This window comes from Mus musculus, chromosome 9 (assembly GCF_000001635.26).
Source record: "Mus musculus strain C57BL/6J chromosome 9, GRCm38.p6 C57BL/6J".
In the NCBI taxonomy this organism is placed as follows: Eukaryota; Metazoa; Chordata; class Mammalia; order Rodentia; family Muridae; genus Mus; species Mus musculus.
Genome location: NC_000075.6, coordinates 63,497,581 through 63,515,081, shown reverse-complemented (window position 1 = coordinate 63,515,081; position 17,501 = coordinate 63,497,581). Strand labels below are relative to the sequence as shown.

General features: G+C 41.2%; 1 protein-coding gene and 1 long non-coding RNA gene across 10 annotated transcripts in view; one reads left to right on the top strand and one right to left on the bottom strand.

The window, feature by feature from the left end:
• Gm16759 overlaps positions 1 to 17,501 on the bottom strand; it is a 134,688-nt gene that overhangs the window by 18,923 nt on the left and 98,264 nt on the right. The window lies entirely within an intron of this gene.
• The window catches only part of Iqch (IQ motif containing H), a 181,106-nt gene that overhangs the window by 87,445 nt on the left and 76,160 nt on the right, over positions 1 to 17,501 (top strand). For 7 of the 8 annotated variants that reach the window (XR_003948058.1, XM_006511557.4, XM_006511555.4 and 4 more), the window contains exons 12-14: positions 2,762 to 2,845; positions 6,661 to 6,836; positions 13,945 to 14,217. Coding sequence is in view for 7 of the 8 variants with exons in the window: in XM_006511557.4 (XP_006511620.1) it covers positions 2,762 to 2,845; positions 6,661 to 6,836; positions 13,945 to 14,217 (533 nt within the window). In the remaining variant the exon portion in view is untranslated. The remainder of the gene's footprint in view (positions 1 to 2,761; positions 2,846 to 6,660; positions 6,837 to 13,944; positions 14,218 to 17,501) is intronic. The other variant, XM_006511553.4, reaches the window with a different exon arrangement.

The window sequence follows — 17,501 nt, the reverse complement described above, 5'->3', positions numbered from 1 at the left end:
TTTGTGAGCCACTAGGGGCCCAGGTTAATTGATTCTGTAGGTTTTCTTGTGGTGTCCATGGCCCCTCTAGCTCCTTCAATCCTTCCTCCCTACTCTTCCACAGGAGTCCCTAAGATGCCCCTAATGTTTGGCTGCGAGTCTCTCCATCTGTTTCCATCAGTTGCTGGGTGAAGCCTCTCAGATAAGAATTATGCTAGGTTTCTGTCTGCAAGTACAGCAGAGTATCATTAACAGTGTCAGAGGCGGGCTCCTGCTCCTGGCATGGGTCTCAAGCTGGGCCAGTCATTGGTTGGCCATTCCCTCAATTTCTGCTCCATCTTTATCCCTGCACATCTTGTAGGCAGGACATATTTTGGGTCAAAGGGTTTGTGGCCGAGTTGTCCCAATCCCTCCATTGGTAGTCTTGCCTGGTTACAGGAGATTGCTGGTTCAGGTTCCGTATCCCCCATTGTTAGGAGTCTTAGCTAGGGTCTCCCTCCTTTATTCCTTGGAGTGTAGTTATATTTTAAAGTATGATTTCTCAGTAACACAGACACAGTGCTCAATACCCCAAAGCCACAGTTGTGGTTCTTGCTGATGCTTGCCTGGTTGTTCTCACCATAGTATTTAATCTATGCTACCAGCATTGTAAGAGCTTTCACCTATCATCAACAAATGTACCTTGTGGATGTGCACTGCATAAAAATAAACTTGACTTTAAAACAAAACAAAAGCCAAACGTGATTCCCTAGGGCTGGGGGAAGGCTCAGTCATTAAGCACACTTGCTGCTCTTCCAGAGGACTCAAACTCACGTCCTAGCAACCACATCGGGCAGCTTACAACTGCCTGCAACTCCAGCTCCAAGGAATCCGATGCTCTCTCCTGGCCTCTCTGGGCACTTGCACATATATAGCATACATACACACATGCATGTACACACACTCACATACCCACTCACACATGTACATGTCAATAAAAATCTAAAAATGCCTGCCTACTTTTGCTTTATTGGCGGTCTATACATTGCATGTCATGGGATGCCCATGTTGCTTATCACAGAATGTGTCCTGTCCCTTGGAAGTGCACATACCTCATAACGTTAAAATAACTTATCTTTCATATTATCTTTCATACTATGAAAATTTCAAAGTGTTTTCATATCTGTTATTTCACATGATTCTCTATAACAATTTTCTGAGAGTGCTAACAGAAAATGGGTTTTTGAATAGGGCTAAGTAGCCAGTTCTTATAGCTTTGTGTATGTGTTTACATCCTTGATCAGCGGTAAAGAGGTACCAGTAATTTGTTGGATGGCTGGCCTCAAGCACATGAATGAAGCACAGACTTTCTCCTGTGCTGCACATTGCGACTACAAAGTGATCAAAGGCCTTTTACATTTTAAATTGGACATCATCTGAATGAGAAATCTCACGATTCCTTTTATCTTTACTTTAGAAAGAAGACGTAGGCACAAATGGTCTCAGGAGTGGTTTTACATCACACTCTATTCCTCAAGCATTTTCCTTATCTATTTATCGCTTCAATATATGTTATTTGTTAATATGTCTTCTAGGACATTTACCTGAATAGAATAAATGTAGACATACAAAACCCTAAGAGTTACAATGTCACAGCCAGGCCTAAGAACAACATTGAAAGCCTACCTACTTCCGTTCACTTGCACATGTGGAGTGGCTCCCTAAATTATTAATTACTTCAGAAATTAATAGTCATTTTCTAAAAGGACCCAAACCATTCCTTGGTCCTCTGTCTCTTTAATTGTTAAGTTCATGTACATAACACAGAGAGACTTTCAGATGAATTATTAACTCATTTGCTTTTCTGATGTTGTCTGGTGTTTAAACACTGACATCAAAGCAAAGACGCAATTATCAGAGTTTATTTGGTCCGAAGCCCCCTTGCATGAATTGCTATAGTTTTCCTTATGCTGAAAAGCAATATGTCTCATCTCCTGCATGTGTCTGTAAAACCCCTTTCTCGGCAGCAGTTTCACCACAGACTTGTGTTTGGGCTCAGTAACCACAAGGAGGCATGGAAGCATCTCTCAAAACATGAGAAGTGGTTTTAGTTTTTAAGAGAATTCTACCTTCAGTTCCTCGCAGCACCTCTTCCTGCTTGTGAGGGTGCGTGGCTCAGGGTCAGACTCACTTGTGATGATGTGAGCAGGAGCTGCTGCTCTTTCATGAGGATTTCTGGACAGTGGGGACATGTGTGTTTTCCCTCTGTTCCATCTCCAGTAAAAACAAAGGAACCATGAGACTTTCTTAGTACTAGCAAAGTAAATGCCTTGACCGACAGCTTCTTGAATCTGTGAGTTCCTTGAATAGATGTTTCTGACAGCAAAGGGTTTAACTGAGCCCCGTGTAGCATGGTTCTGTGATCCAGCTTCAAAGCACCACATGATTTTAAAGCCAAAGCAATTCCTTCAGCCCGAGCCTAATGTTCTTAGATGTCGTGACCACTCACATTAAATGTCAGATATTTTCTCCACGAATTTGTAATTTTGGTTATCAAGAGCTTTGTTGGTATTGAAAAAAACAAGAGCCTCTATTGCAGAGCTTGCTACATAGCTTGTCTTCCACCCTGGCTGTGTGCAAAGTACAGACTGAAATCTTAGGAGTTTATTGTTTCTGTAAGATGCTGCAGAGGGAATACATTTTGACCTAAAAAAAATGCAGACTGTGCCATTCTGAAATTCCCATCTGCCACTCTTCTACATCAGTATGCTGTCTCTGTTTTGACACTTTGTTTGCCTTTTAGGGTACTCCCAGTATGTGAGAAAACACATTTTTGATTTGGACGTAGAACAGAACATGCAGTTGGGGAGGCTGTGCGACATCATAGGTACAGTAAATAGTTTTACATCAATGACTGTCACAACCTTAAAGCAGATATTGGTAAAGTATTCATTATTTCTTATTTCCACCCTCTACAAGGAAAGAACTTAACACTCTAATTATTTTCTGATTATTTTAAGTAACATATTTACAGTGAAATCAACTTGAATTTTAAAATGTTCAAACAATCACTCAAATAGTTTTCTAAATTCTTTTTTGAATAACAGTTTCTCTCCAATAGACTCAAATAATTTGTGTTATTGAGTTCTTGCAGTGAATGGAGTCAAAATTCTCTTATATGTGTCAAAAATGTCTATTGTGTCTTCTGGGCAGAGTAAAAGTGGTGCCCAAGCGAAGAGCGTTGTCTCCACTGTGAGAGTGGGAGGGAGCAAAGGTGACTGTGAGAAAGCCTGTGCCTGTAGAAGGGATTCCTAGAGATGCGAGCCTGGGATAGATGGAGATGTCTCTGCAGAGTCCAGTGCTGGAGGAGCTCTTTAGTCAGCTCCCAGCTCAGACCTGAGTCCAGGAGAGAGAAATACACAGATGCCAAGGCTTAAAAAAAAAAAAAAGATTATAAGCATATGCAATAAATCAAGTCAGTTTGTGAGGAACTGGCTCAAAATTAAAGGTTAAATAAAAATTAGATTTTTAGAAGTTTAGAAGAACTTCTTTGTTAAAATATAATCGCTTTGTCCCTTATTTAAGCGATACCTTAAGGAAGAATTTTATATTATCAACGGCAAACTTAGCTGGCTCCCTGGAATGGCATACTTTACATGATTCATAGATATTTCAATATCATTATTATTTTATAAATGCCATTTGGTAACAAAAATACATCAGTACTAGAAATTTACAGTGTCCTAAAATAATAATAGTCTAATTGCTTTAATATGTTATCTAGGCACCGATGCTGTGTTTCTGCATTACACAACAGCAAGCCCTTTAGTGATGTGAGATTGATTTGTTAGCGCTGAGCTATTCCAACTAAAAGCCTGGCTGGCTAGAACCACTGAGGTGCAGCAGAGGGCAGACTTTGCTCTGATTTATTTGAATTAATTTTTTCCTCCGCTTTTTATATACCCTTCTATATATAGTACAAACCACCACAAAGGAGTATTTTTATAGAAGTTCCTTATTATAGAAGAAAAAAGTATTAAGCTACAGTTTTTGAGTAATCCCGTAGTTCTGTCTGTCCCTTCAAAGATAGACAGTTCTGAGAGATTGTGCCATTTTCTGGTACATTATCACTCTGACACAGCAGTATGACCACACAGTCTCTTCAAGAGCAGGGCAGTGCAGAGGGGACCACCGACGGTAACAGTGCTTTCTTGTGAAATAAAAATAGGAAAAGGAAATGAAAAATGATTTGGGGAAAAACCCCACTTCTTTTATTCTGTTAATTACTAGTAAAGGGCAGTGGTCTTCCTGCTTATTCAGGAGGGAAGCAGAGACTATCTGATCACACTGCTAAACCTTGCCACTGGATGTTGTCTGTGACATCAGGATTGTCTGGTAGAGGCCCTTTAGCTAGTACCTTTCAATTTCTGGATGAGTAACAGAGGAACTGATTTTGACTGCCAACCAAAGAAACGTTCATCTTCATAACTGATCCTTTCTATAGTTAATAGTGAATTGAATTTGTAGATTCCTAGTGAAATCACACTTACCCTGTATATTACAGTTAGTGATGTATATTGCTTTGGCATAAATGAACAAGAGAAGTGCAATTCTCATTTGGTTTCTTATTATTTGAAGCCTAGAGATTTCTTTCCAAGCAAAATTCTTCTTCTGTTACTATAGCTATTTTTGCTGTTTATATCCTATTATTTTATGTTTTTCTTTAAAAACAAAACACAAAAATCAAAGCAATAATAAGAACACACATTTGCCTTTTAGGCCCACTAGTTTGGTAAAACACTTACTTTCTTCTCCAAAACACAAGGCTAGCAATAAATCACATGATCAGTCAGCGATTGGATACAAGTTATTTAATTACTGTCTGTCCAGCTACTTTATCTTGATGTTTATACGGCAATCTGGTTTCAAAATAAAATGGTAGCCCCTTAAATATTCACACATATGGAGCACCTCCACAGCAGCCTTTCCCGGGCAGGTTAAGAGACGCTTTGTCTTCACAGGGAGAGGCTCTTCCTGCGTGCCGTCTATCTCACCAAGTGAGCAAAACATCCAACCATCTAAATCTCTGTGTTCTTCTAAATCCCCAGCTACCCATGAGGGCTTATTGAGTAATTCCTGTGTAGTCTACATTGTCCTGTGGCTTGGGGAACATGCAGAATATAAACCTTGAATTTCAGGGGCCTGGTGAGGGCTGATGGGAACTCAGTTGGGAGAGTGCTTGCCTAGCATGCATAAAGCCTTGGCTTTGACCTCCAGCACTGCAGAAGCCTAGCCTGGGAGTATAACCCATAATATCAGCACTTAGGGAGTGGAGGCAGGAGGGTCAGGAGTTCTAACCCAGATTCCACTGCATAGTGAGTTAAAGGGCAGCCTGGACTACATGAAACCCTGTCTCAGAAGGAAAAAGTGGGGGAGTTTGGATTAATAGACTGAAAACTTAGCAGAGATAACAGATGACAGCACTTCATCATAGTAAATCAAGGGGTTGATCAAAAGGAGCCCAGCTGCAGAGGGCATGGCAGGAAGTCACACTGACTGTGCCATTCGGTCAGCATGTCCTGTGTTTCCTTTCTTTTAATACCTTAAGCCTTTATACAGGCGACTTAACGCCCCACTCTACAAGTGAAGGAGCCAGTGCTTAGAGAAGTTAAATAATGTGCCCAGGGACCTAGGAAGTAAGCTAGAATCGAATCAGTCCATGTTCTGAGTATTCTGCCCCACTGAACAAATCAGGCTGGCAACACCTCCTGACCTTCACAGCTCAAGGTGACACTTTTAGCTGTCCCTCCTCTGAATGCCCCGGAGTGCCTGCGTGACTTGTGCACAGGAAATGGCTGCTCCTAAAGGCTCGGTGTCTCCATCCACCGATCCCTAGGTTTCCTGGAATATCAAGCTTTGTTCCTATTCATAGCTAGATCAGTTAGTTATTTTATGAACTAATAGCTCCACTGGCTGCTAATTTCCATTTGCATGCTCTAGAATGTTCTGCAGCACAGAGTGAGGAAGCTCATCTCACTATTCCATTTGAACCAGATAGTCAATTAAGACCTTTTCTAAGTGTGAGGTAAGAAGCACACTTTAAGGAAGAAAGTAGTTGGGGCAATGTTTTCTTTGGACCAGGAATCATTAGATTTGCTACTGAAGTATATATATTCCTAATATATTCCTTCTAATATATATATTCCTGCTAATATACTCCTGTCCAGGATAGGATGGGTTTCCGAGGGAAACACTGATGCTCATCATGAGCCCATTTATTCTACCAAGTCCTTCCCTGAACTGACCCTGTCAAATCCAAGCATAGGGTGCCAGTGAAATTTCATCAGCTTTCTAAAGTTAATGGGTCTGCTTTATAATTTGCTGACCTGAACGGGATTCATTCCCAGTGACGTTAAAGGGAATGGTTAAGTCAGATCCCTGGGCGTTATCTGAACCTTTGCTTCATGGTCCCTCAAAGTCTTGTATCCTTTGTTGGTGGTAGTGTCTTCTTTATTAGAGAAACATAGTACAGAAGGGCCGCTTTAGATTACTGAGACATGCAAAGCCAATGTAAATGAGCTTGGTGTGGCTTTGGGGTGTGCTCTTTGTTTTAAACCACTGTAACATCAATTGGATGCCAGAGTTCCAATTGAGTCACTTACCTTTATATTAGTAATTAACTTTGTGCCTGCTATTTCTTAGATGCCAACGTCAATGTCATCTACATCTGTTCCCATCCTATGACGGATGAGTTAAAGCTGTACTACAGGAAACTCCTGAGTCTACAAGCAGCTGTCAAAACGGGGTACTACGGGGATCGGACTGACCTGCAGAACAGGTTCAGAATTATCACCCCTGAAGCTGTAAACGTCTTCACTGTGAGTTTGTCTTCTAATTACTATGGCTTCAGGGATGTAGTAAAATTAAATTGGAAATTTTATAACTTGCAATGCTCTGGTACACATCAGTGAAATATTATTGCAAGTTTAACAGCTTTGCTGATTAGACTACTAGTTGGACTGTAGGAAATAAATACCACAGTTTAACTTTCAAACTTAGCTGAGTTGCCCCTGTCCTGTTTCTGTAAGTAGAGCCTAATTGCAGCTCCTGGGAGGTACAGTCAAATGGGTAGATTTATAACTCTTATCACCCCTTTTCTTAATCTCGGTGGACAGTGAAAGGCTCCCTTATACTCTTGGGGTCTCCTTATACCCTCACCAAATGCTGGCCTATCCAGCCATAAAGCTACTCAGGGACAGAGTGTGGATCAGGGCCTCCAGTTTCTGACGTTCACATAGGCATTCCTCGTTAGTCCATATTTTTATTCCTTTAGGGAAAGTGGCCTTGATGTTCCACATCACATGGTTCTGTATGAACAAGGCTCACATTTTAATGTACTGATTTATAGTGGATGGAAAGAGCTGCTGAGAGGTCGCTGGAACCACGAGGCAGAGTCCTAGTAGATGGCAGCACAGCAGATGAGCTGAATGGGACTTCTCACATTCTAACCAGACCTCAACTCCCCCAACCCTTTCTGTTATCCCATTTTGAAGTTGGTTTCAAAAAAGGAAGATTGCATTTGCCAGCAGATAACACTCTCCATTCATAGATGAGGCACCCCATACTCGGTGCTCTACCGATTAGCAGAGAAACTAGTGGGAGGGAGGTTGAACCTGAGGAAGTTGCAGCAGGGGTTTCGGGAGGGGATGCTGCTGTAGCCTTCAGCTGTGTACATGCTTGTGAAGCGCCTTTAGCGGCCCCTCTTTTATCCAGAGCAGCATCTCACCCGAGGACACCTCAGCAGTCCCCACAGTGTTCTGCTCAGCTCTGCCTCACTGGCACATCCTGCTGCGGAGAGGGAGGAGAAGCACAAACTATCACAACATCCTTATACACTTGGGGTCTTCTCAGACCCTCCATCAAGTGCAGGATCTCTGGTGCTTCCTGCCTATCTCATGCCCTCGATGACACAATTGATATGGATGTTAGGAAGCAAAGAAGAAAAACACCAAAAACCATTTGTGGTTAAACTGTTGCTATTCTCAGAGGCAGAAACTCACGTTCACACCTGCTGGCTGCCAATAGCGTGTGTGCATATCTGAAATGGAATAGGCACTGAGCAGAAAGGGGGATTTGTGGTGAGGATGGTAGGTAGGTAAAGTAACACTTATTGGATTCTTGGCATGCATTTTTCATTTGAGTTTTATACAATGTGGCAGCACTGAAATCATTGCTGTTCTTTTATGGCTACAGAAACCAAAACTCATTTTCTAGCTCAGTGTCCATAGTAGGACCAGATTGTGAACCACAGTCTGTCTCCTGTAGGTCACGGTTACACACTGGGATAACTGCTTTATTTGTGGATGACCCAGTGACCTTGGGCAAGCCTCTTTTAGTGTTCCTGTCCTCTGTTCTTCATATGAGACAGGGGATGGACTGGGTAATTCCAGAGTGCTCCCCACGTCTCTCCCCGACAAGGTTGCCCTGGCAGTGGCCTTTCCACTTCCAAGCTAGAGCCAAGTAGCAGCACCCTTGACAGCATGAGCTCCAGCCATGGCAGTGGCAGGTCTGCATCCTGGTTGGCAGAGACAGGTATGCAGATTTGAAGTGCTTAATATTGCCGCTTGAAGCTTAAATTCAAATTATTTGAGTGATTAATCTCTCATAGGCAATCAACTTTTTAAAACACAAAAATTAAGCTCCCCCTTTCAAATCAGTTCTGCTCCTGTTTAGCTATTGCTTTATTTCTTTTTAATGGGTCTGAGAGATTGTGTCAGTGCTGATTTTCATTCAAATGGATGGCTTTGAGGAGATTTTTTTAAAGCATGCCAAAAATCTGTTTGTGCATCTCTCAAAGTTACTATATAAAGCTAAGATTTGTAATGGTAAGTGTGCTTGTAAGTGTGCGAGAGTCATCATGCCAATTTTGGAGTATTTTTATGTTTCGGAAGGCATTCATTGTCACAGGTCAAAAATAAGAAACAAGTGGTGGTAAAGAAAACTAGCCATAAGGAAGGGAATTAGGAACAGTCTAGACCTTTGTCATCTAGGATAATCTCCCGTCTAGAACTGATGAAGCAGATTTTCTCTTAATGGCTTCACAAGACCTCAGGTCGGTGGCATGCCCTCTGCCACCACTTACTCACACCTGCGTCTTAAAGCACACACTGAGGATACTATCATGGTGTCATGGTGCCTGAAGACAACAGCTGGCATGCCCAGACATGACATGGAGCAGGAGAGCATGCCTGTCAACTGAGATGTGTACATCTAGAGGAGACAGAAATCTACCCTAGCTGGGACAAGTACTCAGAGCTTGAACTTGGTTCTTTATCTGCTTTGCTCTCTTCACAGTTCATAAGCACCCAGGCCTTCACTTCTTGTTTTGTAGGATGGGCATACCAGCTGTGCTAACTGGAGTCACATCCTCTACTTTATGATCAGAGCTGTATAACGTCAGACAAATCATTCATCTACATAGCAAGGACTGCTATATAGACCAAAAGAGAGATGATATGATAAACAATTTGAGCTGCTATTTTAAGGGTTTATTTTATTTTTAAGACAGACAGACAGAGAGAGAGGAGAGAGAGAGAGAGAGAGAGAGAGAGAGAGAGAGAATGAGAGCTCACTGAGATCAGAAGATGTTGCTGCATCCTCTAGAGTTAGAGTTGTTGTGAGCCACCTGGTGCGGGTGCTGGGAACTAAACTTGAGTCCTCTGGAAGTGCAGTAAATGCTCTCCCGAGTCATCTTTGCAAGTCCAGCTTTGAACTTCTTATTCTATCGTCAAATTCCTGCTGTACATCAAGTCGGCAGTTCTGGGTGTGCTTTATTTGTTTCATATTTCCACACAGAAGTAATTTGTGGGAGAGAAAAGCAATTGGGAAGGCGGGGCAGGCGATCAGTAAGCACAGCTGAAACCAAGTGCCAATAGCAGAAGAAACTGGAGGTTAGACTGCGGGAGATCGGAGGCCCAGACTTCACTTCCTCACGTGGAGGAGGGCCCAACAGTAAATTAGCTAAATCTTCTCAGAGGAACTCTGGGTTTTTCCTCCCCTGCCCCCTTTTTGGGGGATGAAGTACAAGATAAAGTTCTACCATCGCAGCCACTTTTAAGAGTTCAGTTCAGTAGTGTTACATACATCCACACTGCAAATTTTACGCACTTAAACATTTCATAATAAATATGGAAGTGCTCTGGCTTTACTTAGGAGTTCTCTCAGAGCTGGAAAGACACTTGACTATAAGGAAGGAGCTGAGTTTCAGGAAGGCAGAGTGCTCCATGTTCAGCTTCTTAACTCAAGGCCTTGAACTGAACGAGAATCCGTGGAAACAGACACCAAGATACTGCTAAACACGCTGTGCCCAATACTTAATTCAAAGTCAGTGACTCTTGTTTATGTCACACAGCACAAATGTCCTGTAGACTCAATGCTGACTACACAACCTGTATACTCTGCACTTTACATGCCTTCATAAACAAACTGAAACTTGGTTTTTTGTGTTGCTTATGTGTTTGCATGTTTTGCCTGCGTATGTCTTTGTGTCTCATCTGTGCTTGCTGCCAACTGAATCCAGAAGAGGGCGTTAGATCCACTGAAGCCAGAGTTTCAGGCAGTTGTGTGCTCCTATGTGATTGCTGGGGGCCTAACCCGGGTCCTCTATACGAGCAGCAAGTGCTCTTAACTACTGAGCCATCCTCCAGTCCCAAACAGTGCTATCGAACACTGCCTAAAATACCTCTTCTCATCTGGAGACCAAGGTGTATTATGAATTACAGTGTTTTTACTCTATGTCTTAAAGTTTCTATTGTTATGATAAGCACTGCCCACAAGCAATGTGCAGAGGAAAGGGTTTATTTTATTGTAGAACTTAGAGTCTATCATGAAGAAGATCAGTGCAGGAAGTGAAGGCAGGAACCTGGGTGAGCTTGAAACAGATCATAGAGGACACCTGCTGACTGGCTTGCTTTCTATGACTTGCCCCAGCCTGTTTTTTCATACAAGTCGGGACCACCTGCCCAATGCAGCATTACCCCCAGTGAGGCAGCTGTGTGCTACCATGTGATTGCTGGGAAACTAACCCAGGTCCTCTGCAGGAGCAGCAGTGTGGGCCTCTCACATCCATCTTCAATCAAGAACATGCCTTTACCCACAGGCCGATCTAATGGGGGCATTTCCTCAGTTGAGGTTTCTCTTCCCAGATGACTCTAGCTTGGGTTAAGCAAACAAAAACTAACAAACACACTGTACATACAAATTTTCCTGCTTTTATAGGAATATGGTTTAATTACAGAAATCAAAGACATTTGATACTTTCCTACCATCATTCCCCAGCAAGTAAGTATCAAACTTGTGTCTCTGCACTGCATTCTGTTAGACTGATCTTTAAAATTGCTGTCAGCGACTGGAAAGACAGCTCAGCTGACTGCTCTTCCAGAAGACCCGGGTTAGGTTCCTTATCCACCCGGCGGCTCACAAGCACCTCTGACTCCCGTCTGAGGGGATCACATGAGCTCTTCTGCCTTCCACGGGTCCCTGCAGAAACAAACACTCTGCACATAAGGCACACACACTAATAAAAATGTGTTTAAAATGCTGCTGAGTTGTTGAGTCATAGTTTTAAAAATCTTTCATTTAATTTTGGCTTGGGATAATAATTTCTGAAATGTCCCTATGAACATTTTTGGTATTTTGTATTTATGCAAAGTAGCATTTTCAACATTGATGACAATAAAATGAAAATATTGATAAACTCTGAGAAAATAGTGAAAATGTTCTATGCCTTGCAGCATATTCCCCAAGACTTAATTTTTTATAAAAAATGGACAAGCATATAATCTCATTAGTATATGAATTTGCTTTTATCTTTAATAAGTGATAAAATTATATATATACACCAAATAACTTTCAAAATAAAATTTTGATTTATTATTAATACAAGTTTGATTTGTATAACTATTTTATAAATGCTTGGAGTTGCATAAAGTTTCTCCTGGGAATAGGGATGACAAGCAGGAAAAACTTGAAGCAGTCCTGCTCTAAATCACCCAGCAAGTTGCAGATTCATTCAAGACTGATTTCTAGCTCATATCTCTTGTCACACACTTGGAAGTTATAGATCCAGAAAGCATTTATGAACAGATGCACTGGATATTCTTAAACACAGTCATTCACATTTCTGTGTTTACATAAATTTCCTTAAAATTATGCAAGGTGCTACCTTCTAAAACCCCTTGAATTCCCTTAAGGATCCAGTACCTTTACACTGTATTATCAGCATGACATTTTAATTGTTTTATTTTTAAGAAGGTTTTCTCTATTAAAAATTACTATTACTATCATTTTTATTATTTTCCCAATGTTATTCATTTCATGATCGTATTTCATCCTTGGAGCAACTCTAGCATCCAGGTAATTTTTTCACTCTAGTTCTAATACATAAAGAAATGGGCTTATGGAATCTAGGTCATATATAAATTCATATGTGTATATATATGTGTATGTATATATATGTATACACACACACACACACACATATATATATTAGAACTGGATTCAAAGCCCAGCTGTATTTGCTTACAAACTCTCAGCACTTCCTTGGGTTTCATGCTATCCCTTCTATAATAGGGAATGAAAGCACTGTAGCACCCTTACAGTAGACTTAGTCTAAGGTTCTAATATTCCATCCTTGGGCAATGGCTTTTCCATGTCCCTCTTCACCTTATGTAAGCCTCACTGTGCTTTGAAATGTACTTCAGCCTCTGCCTACTCTACCTTTTTCATGATGGTTGCTGTGCCATTCATCAGGTGCTCACCGTGCCCCATGTACTAGATCAATACTCGACAGTGCATTATCTCATCCAGTCCTCACAACATCCCTAAGGCTGGTACTGCTATCCTCATCTTACAGACGAGGAAATGGAGACTTGTAGAAAACAAATAACTTAACTATAGATTAAAACATGTAGAAAGAGAGAGGAGAGAGGGAAGGGAGGAGGGAGGGATAGAGAGACAGAGGGGGGAGAGAGGGAGAGACAGACAGACAGGAAGAGAAGGAGGGAGGAAAGGAGAGGGACACAAAGAGGCAGAGAGGGAGGAGAGAGGGAGAGACAGACAGGGAGGGAGAAGGGTAGGAGGAGGGAGGGAGGGAGGGAAGGAGGGAAGGAGGGAGGGAGGGAGGCAGGGAGGGAGGGAGGGAGGTCTTATATGTGCTGAAATGTGGTGTATGAGGTTTGGTGAGCGCTGACCATCTAGCTGTCCTCTCCCCCTGCTAGACATGAATAGAATTTTTGGATTGAATGAGTCAGCCACAGGAATTTCTGAGCCATGTCTACCTAGTCAAAATAGGGTTTTTTAAAGTTTGTATTGGAAAAAATTTTGAATATTGCTGACATTTTCAAATATTTTCTCTTCAGGAGTGCTTTCCCAAGTGTTGGCTAGAACCATTGATAATTACTGTAAAGCACATGCTAACTGAAAAGGGTTTTGTGGTAAAATGTGGGAGGAGGCTATCATGTTAAATGCCTTGCTCCTTTGGAAAAATTTAAAGTGCTGCCAGATTAGGAGTCTATATAGAGTCTGTATAGAGAAGAATACTGGGCCCTTCTTCATTTTTTTTGGTATTGATTTTCCAGACGCTTTAGTGTTAAACCATGCCAGAAGAGTTGTGGAGATGAATCACTATTATCCAAAGGCTGCCAGCCTCTTTTCCTTCTGACAGAAGGATAATTCCACGTGGATCAAATAAATACAGATGTGTAGTAATTAGTTCTATTCCCAGTGAGCCTATTTCCAACACACTAAAGATGTGAGCGATTATGGAACCTCACCCCAACAGCTTTTATCAATTTAAACTGCTAAACAACAGGATAGGTCATAACCCAGCCTGCTATTAATAATGTATTTATTATGTACAATATAACAAATTGGGGTAGGGCCTAGAAAAAGATTCCTTTTAAGAGGAGTGGTTTGATTGTCCCTCAGAAGCATCACATGTGCCTGGCCACTCACCTGATGTACAGTCCCAAGGCAATCAAAAGAATAAAAAATCTCATCCGAGGAGAAGAGGCCTACATCGTGGGCGGGATCCTCCACAGAGACGACTTAGCTGTGGCCGATATGCTGAATGTCCCCATCCTGGGCTCAGAGCCTGAGCTGGTTCACCTGTACAGTGCCAAGTCTGGAAGCAAGCGGATCTTTGATAATGCTAATGTGCCAATGCCTCCTGGAATATATGACATCTATACTTACCAACAGGTATGTAGGGTAGCTTTCTTTACTCAAGTATTTTCTGTCCCCTTGACCTTGTACAACTTCAGGTAATGTGGTTCCAGCCCTGCCCAGTGAAGACTGTGTGAATGCTGAGTCACTCTGAAGAGATCTTCACTAAGCCTCATGTTGTTTGGGTTCTCTTTGTTTTCTATTCTGTGAACGGAGCCCAGGGCCTCTCCCATGGTAGGTAAGCATGACAGGACCTTATCCTCAGCTCTTTTTAACTTTCTGAGACAACCTTTCATTAAGTTACCCAAGCTGGTCTTGAGCTTAGGGTCTTCCTGCCTCATCTTCCCCAGAGTCTTTGATTACATGTCTGAACCACAAGGTCTGATTTTAGAGAACCTTTCTACTGGCATTATAGAAATTACTAAAAGTTCCATAATATTTACCTTTCAGGTTAAGTTACTGAGTGTTGTTAAATTACTTACTCACCAGGACTAATTTACTGTCAGTATTCAGCAACTTCATATCTATCAGTTCATCATCACGGTCATCACCCAGCAATTTAATAGAAACCTAAGAACACAAGAATGTGTTTTGGAAAAGAAGGGGGCCTGAAAGCTTTTGAGTATTAGGTGAGACCGAAGAGTACTGTATGCATCCTTGACTCCAGAGACAAATACTTCAGCTCTTTAGGAATGGCTTTGAAAAGAGTAGGGTACTTAGCCCAGAAACAGGAAGTGAAACGGCTTCAGGAATAAAACCACTGGGGTTTTCCCTTGGACCGTTCTGTGGCTTTTCACTCCTCCATCGGCCTCTAGAAACGGTCCATTCGGATCCAGCTCCAGCAGGTATTCTCCCAGGTAACTGCCATCCGTTTACATGATAAAGAGAATTAAAAGATTAACTGCTGGCTGTTAATATTCCCTAACCTCTGTTTCTGAACTTCTCTTGACCGATTCATTCTCTGAGCCAATCATAAAGTATATCCTTCCCCTCTTCTTGAAAAATTAAAGAACCATAAGCATGGAGGCCGCTAATACGGGTCAGAAGGGGGGATCTCCCTCTACTCTCAGTTGCTTAAGTCAAGATGTTCTGCACAACACAGTCACTGAAACCAAAATGAACCCTTTGGGAAAATCACACTTTAGTGAGACTACTTTGAAGATGCTATGAATGCGTTAAGTTGCCCTGAAGTGTTGGAGTCCTGCTATAGAGAGTTCCTGGCCAACACACTGGCTTATAGAGAGATGGTCTGGGGTTCTAGCTGAGGAGTGATGACCCGGCTTCCACTGGAAAGGGGAGGTAACAAGGCCAGTTGCTTAATTCTGCTTCCTAATAGGGTTCTTTGGCTGATAGATTTAATGTGAGAAAAACAGATTTTTAAATGATACAACGGAACACACAAACTACACTAAACAATCTCCATGTCTTCAAAATGCATGTACAAAATTTGTATTGAGTATTAGTTCCATCTTCATTGACAATAGCACAGGCAATTAAATATATTTATTTAATAAAGAAAATATCTATGTTCTGAGATATTTTAGAACTTTAGACATTAATTGTGGATAAAGGTCTGGGTACATTTAATATACTACAAACTCTGTCTAGTGCCTAGCATCCAGAAGTAGACTAAACCCTTCTCATAGACCCTCAGGATGTTATCTGGCATAAAATATATATTGGTGGTACAGCAGTAAGCCAGACTGTATCTGAGTTCTGTGCTTACCTGGAAGCCATGCATCTAATGTCAGCAAGAATTGAGGTTCTCCACGGAGGCCTTCCCAGACAGTAATGGCTCTACCCAATCAATCGGAGCCTTTCAGTATTGTGAATGTGCAGATGGTGAGGAATCAATCCTGACTTTTAATTGATGTACATTGTAAATTTAAAGTGGGTGAAAGATGTGATTATTTTAATTTAGGTTAATAAGTATTCCTGGGTCTTAGTTGGATTTTCACAGTGGTAATTTTTCTGCATCTGCTTTTCACAAGCCTGAAGTGAATCACAACTAAAAACATTACATTTTTAAAAACAGACTCAAACAGAAAATGATAAATGTTTGGAAATAGCATAAAGTCATATGGTTTATGACTGAATTTTCTAATCTAACAGTGAGCATTTCCTGTTCTGATCCATAAAATAACCATGTAAGTCCCTTTCTGGCATGTGCTCTGTATGAAATATTGACAGCTTTGGTTAAATAATCAAAAATGGCAATGCTATTTTAAAGCACTGTTCAATTTTCACTTAAAGATAACACATAATTCTTTCCAGTGGTGTAGTCTTTACAATACTATTGATCGTTTTCATTACTGTAGGGGATCCATCCACAGGCACCCATTTATAGGAGTCTCAGAAGCAACAAATAATAGGATTTGGAGGAAACACTGATTCTGATAGTATTTGAAGCCTCCAAGTATACAGCATATCTAAATACACAATTTTTAAAGGCTTTGCTGGAATACCTTTCCTTAAACTAGCAAAATAATGTTTTACCCAATATTAAGAGGCTAAATAGCACTTCTACTTGTATAACTTGTGATCACAGGACACACAGATTACAGCAATATATGATTAATAGAAATAGCACCTCAGCTAACTGGAGAAAGAAAAGCTGCAACCCTGGTGGACACATTAGGAACCTCCTTTGGCTGTGTTCATAGCCATACAGTATGTAGACAAGAGCACTGTCATTTAAACATCCAAATTATCAATAAATACTACTTGATAATTAGGGAGTTTATACAATTTATTTTCACCTTTATTGAATAACCCATAGTTTTATGAGTTGTCTGAGGACTCCAACTGTATCTACTATGATATATCTCCTCCATTTTGCCATGTCATGTAGCATCCTCAAAATCCTTTGCCAAATAGACACAATTCAGGATAACACACTGTGCGTTTAAATAAAACCATTTTAACTTTGCAGTTTTAGACCTCAGCAGAAAAATATTCTCTTTAGTTAAAAAAAAAAAAAGAATTAATTTGGTAGACAAAGGAATAGATGTGCTGCACAGTTTAATGTCAACTTGCCACAACCTGTTCTCATCTGAGAGGAAGGAAATCAATTGAGAAAACGTCTCCATAAGATCTGGCTATAGGCGTGTCTGTAGGGCATTTTCTTAATTAGTGATTGATGTGTGAAGGCCTAGCCCAATGTGGATGGTGCCATCCCTGGGCTGGTGGTCTTGGGTTCTATAAGAAAGCAGGCTGAGCAAGCCATGTGAGGTAAACCAATAAGTAGCACTTCTCCTATGGCCTCTACATCAGCTCCTGCCTCTGGGTTCCTGTCCTGATTTCTTCAGTGATGGACAGTG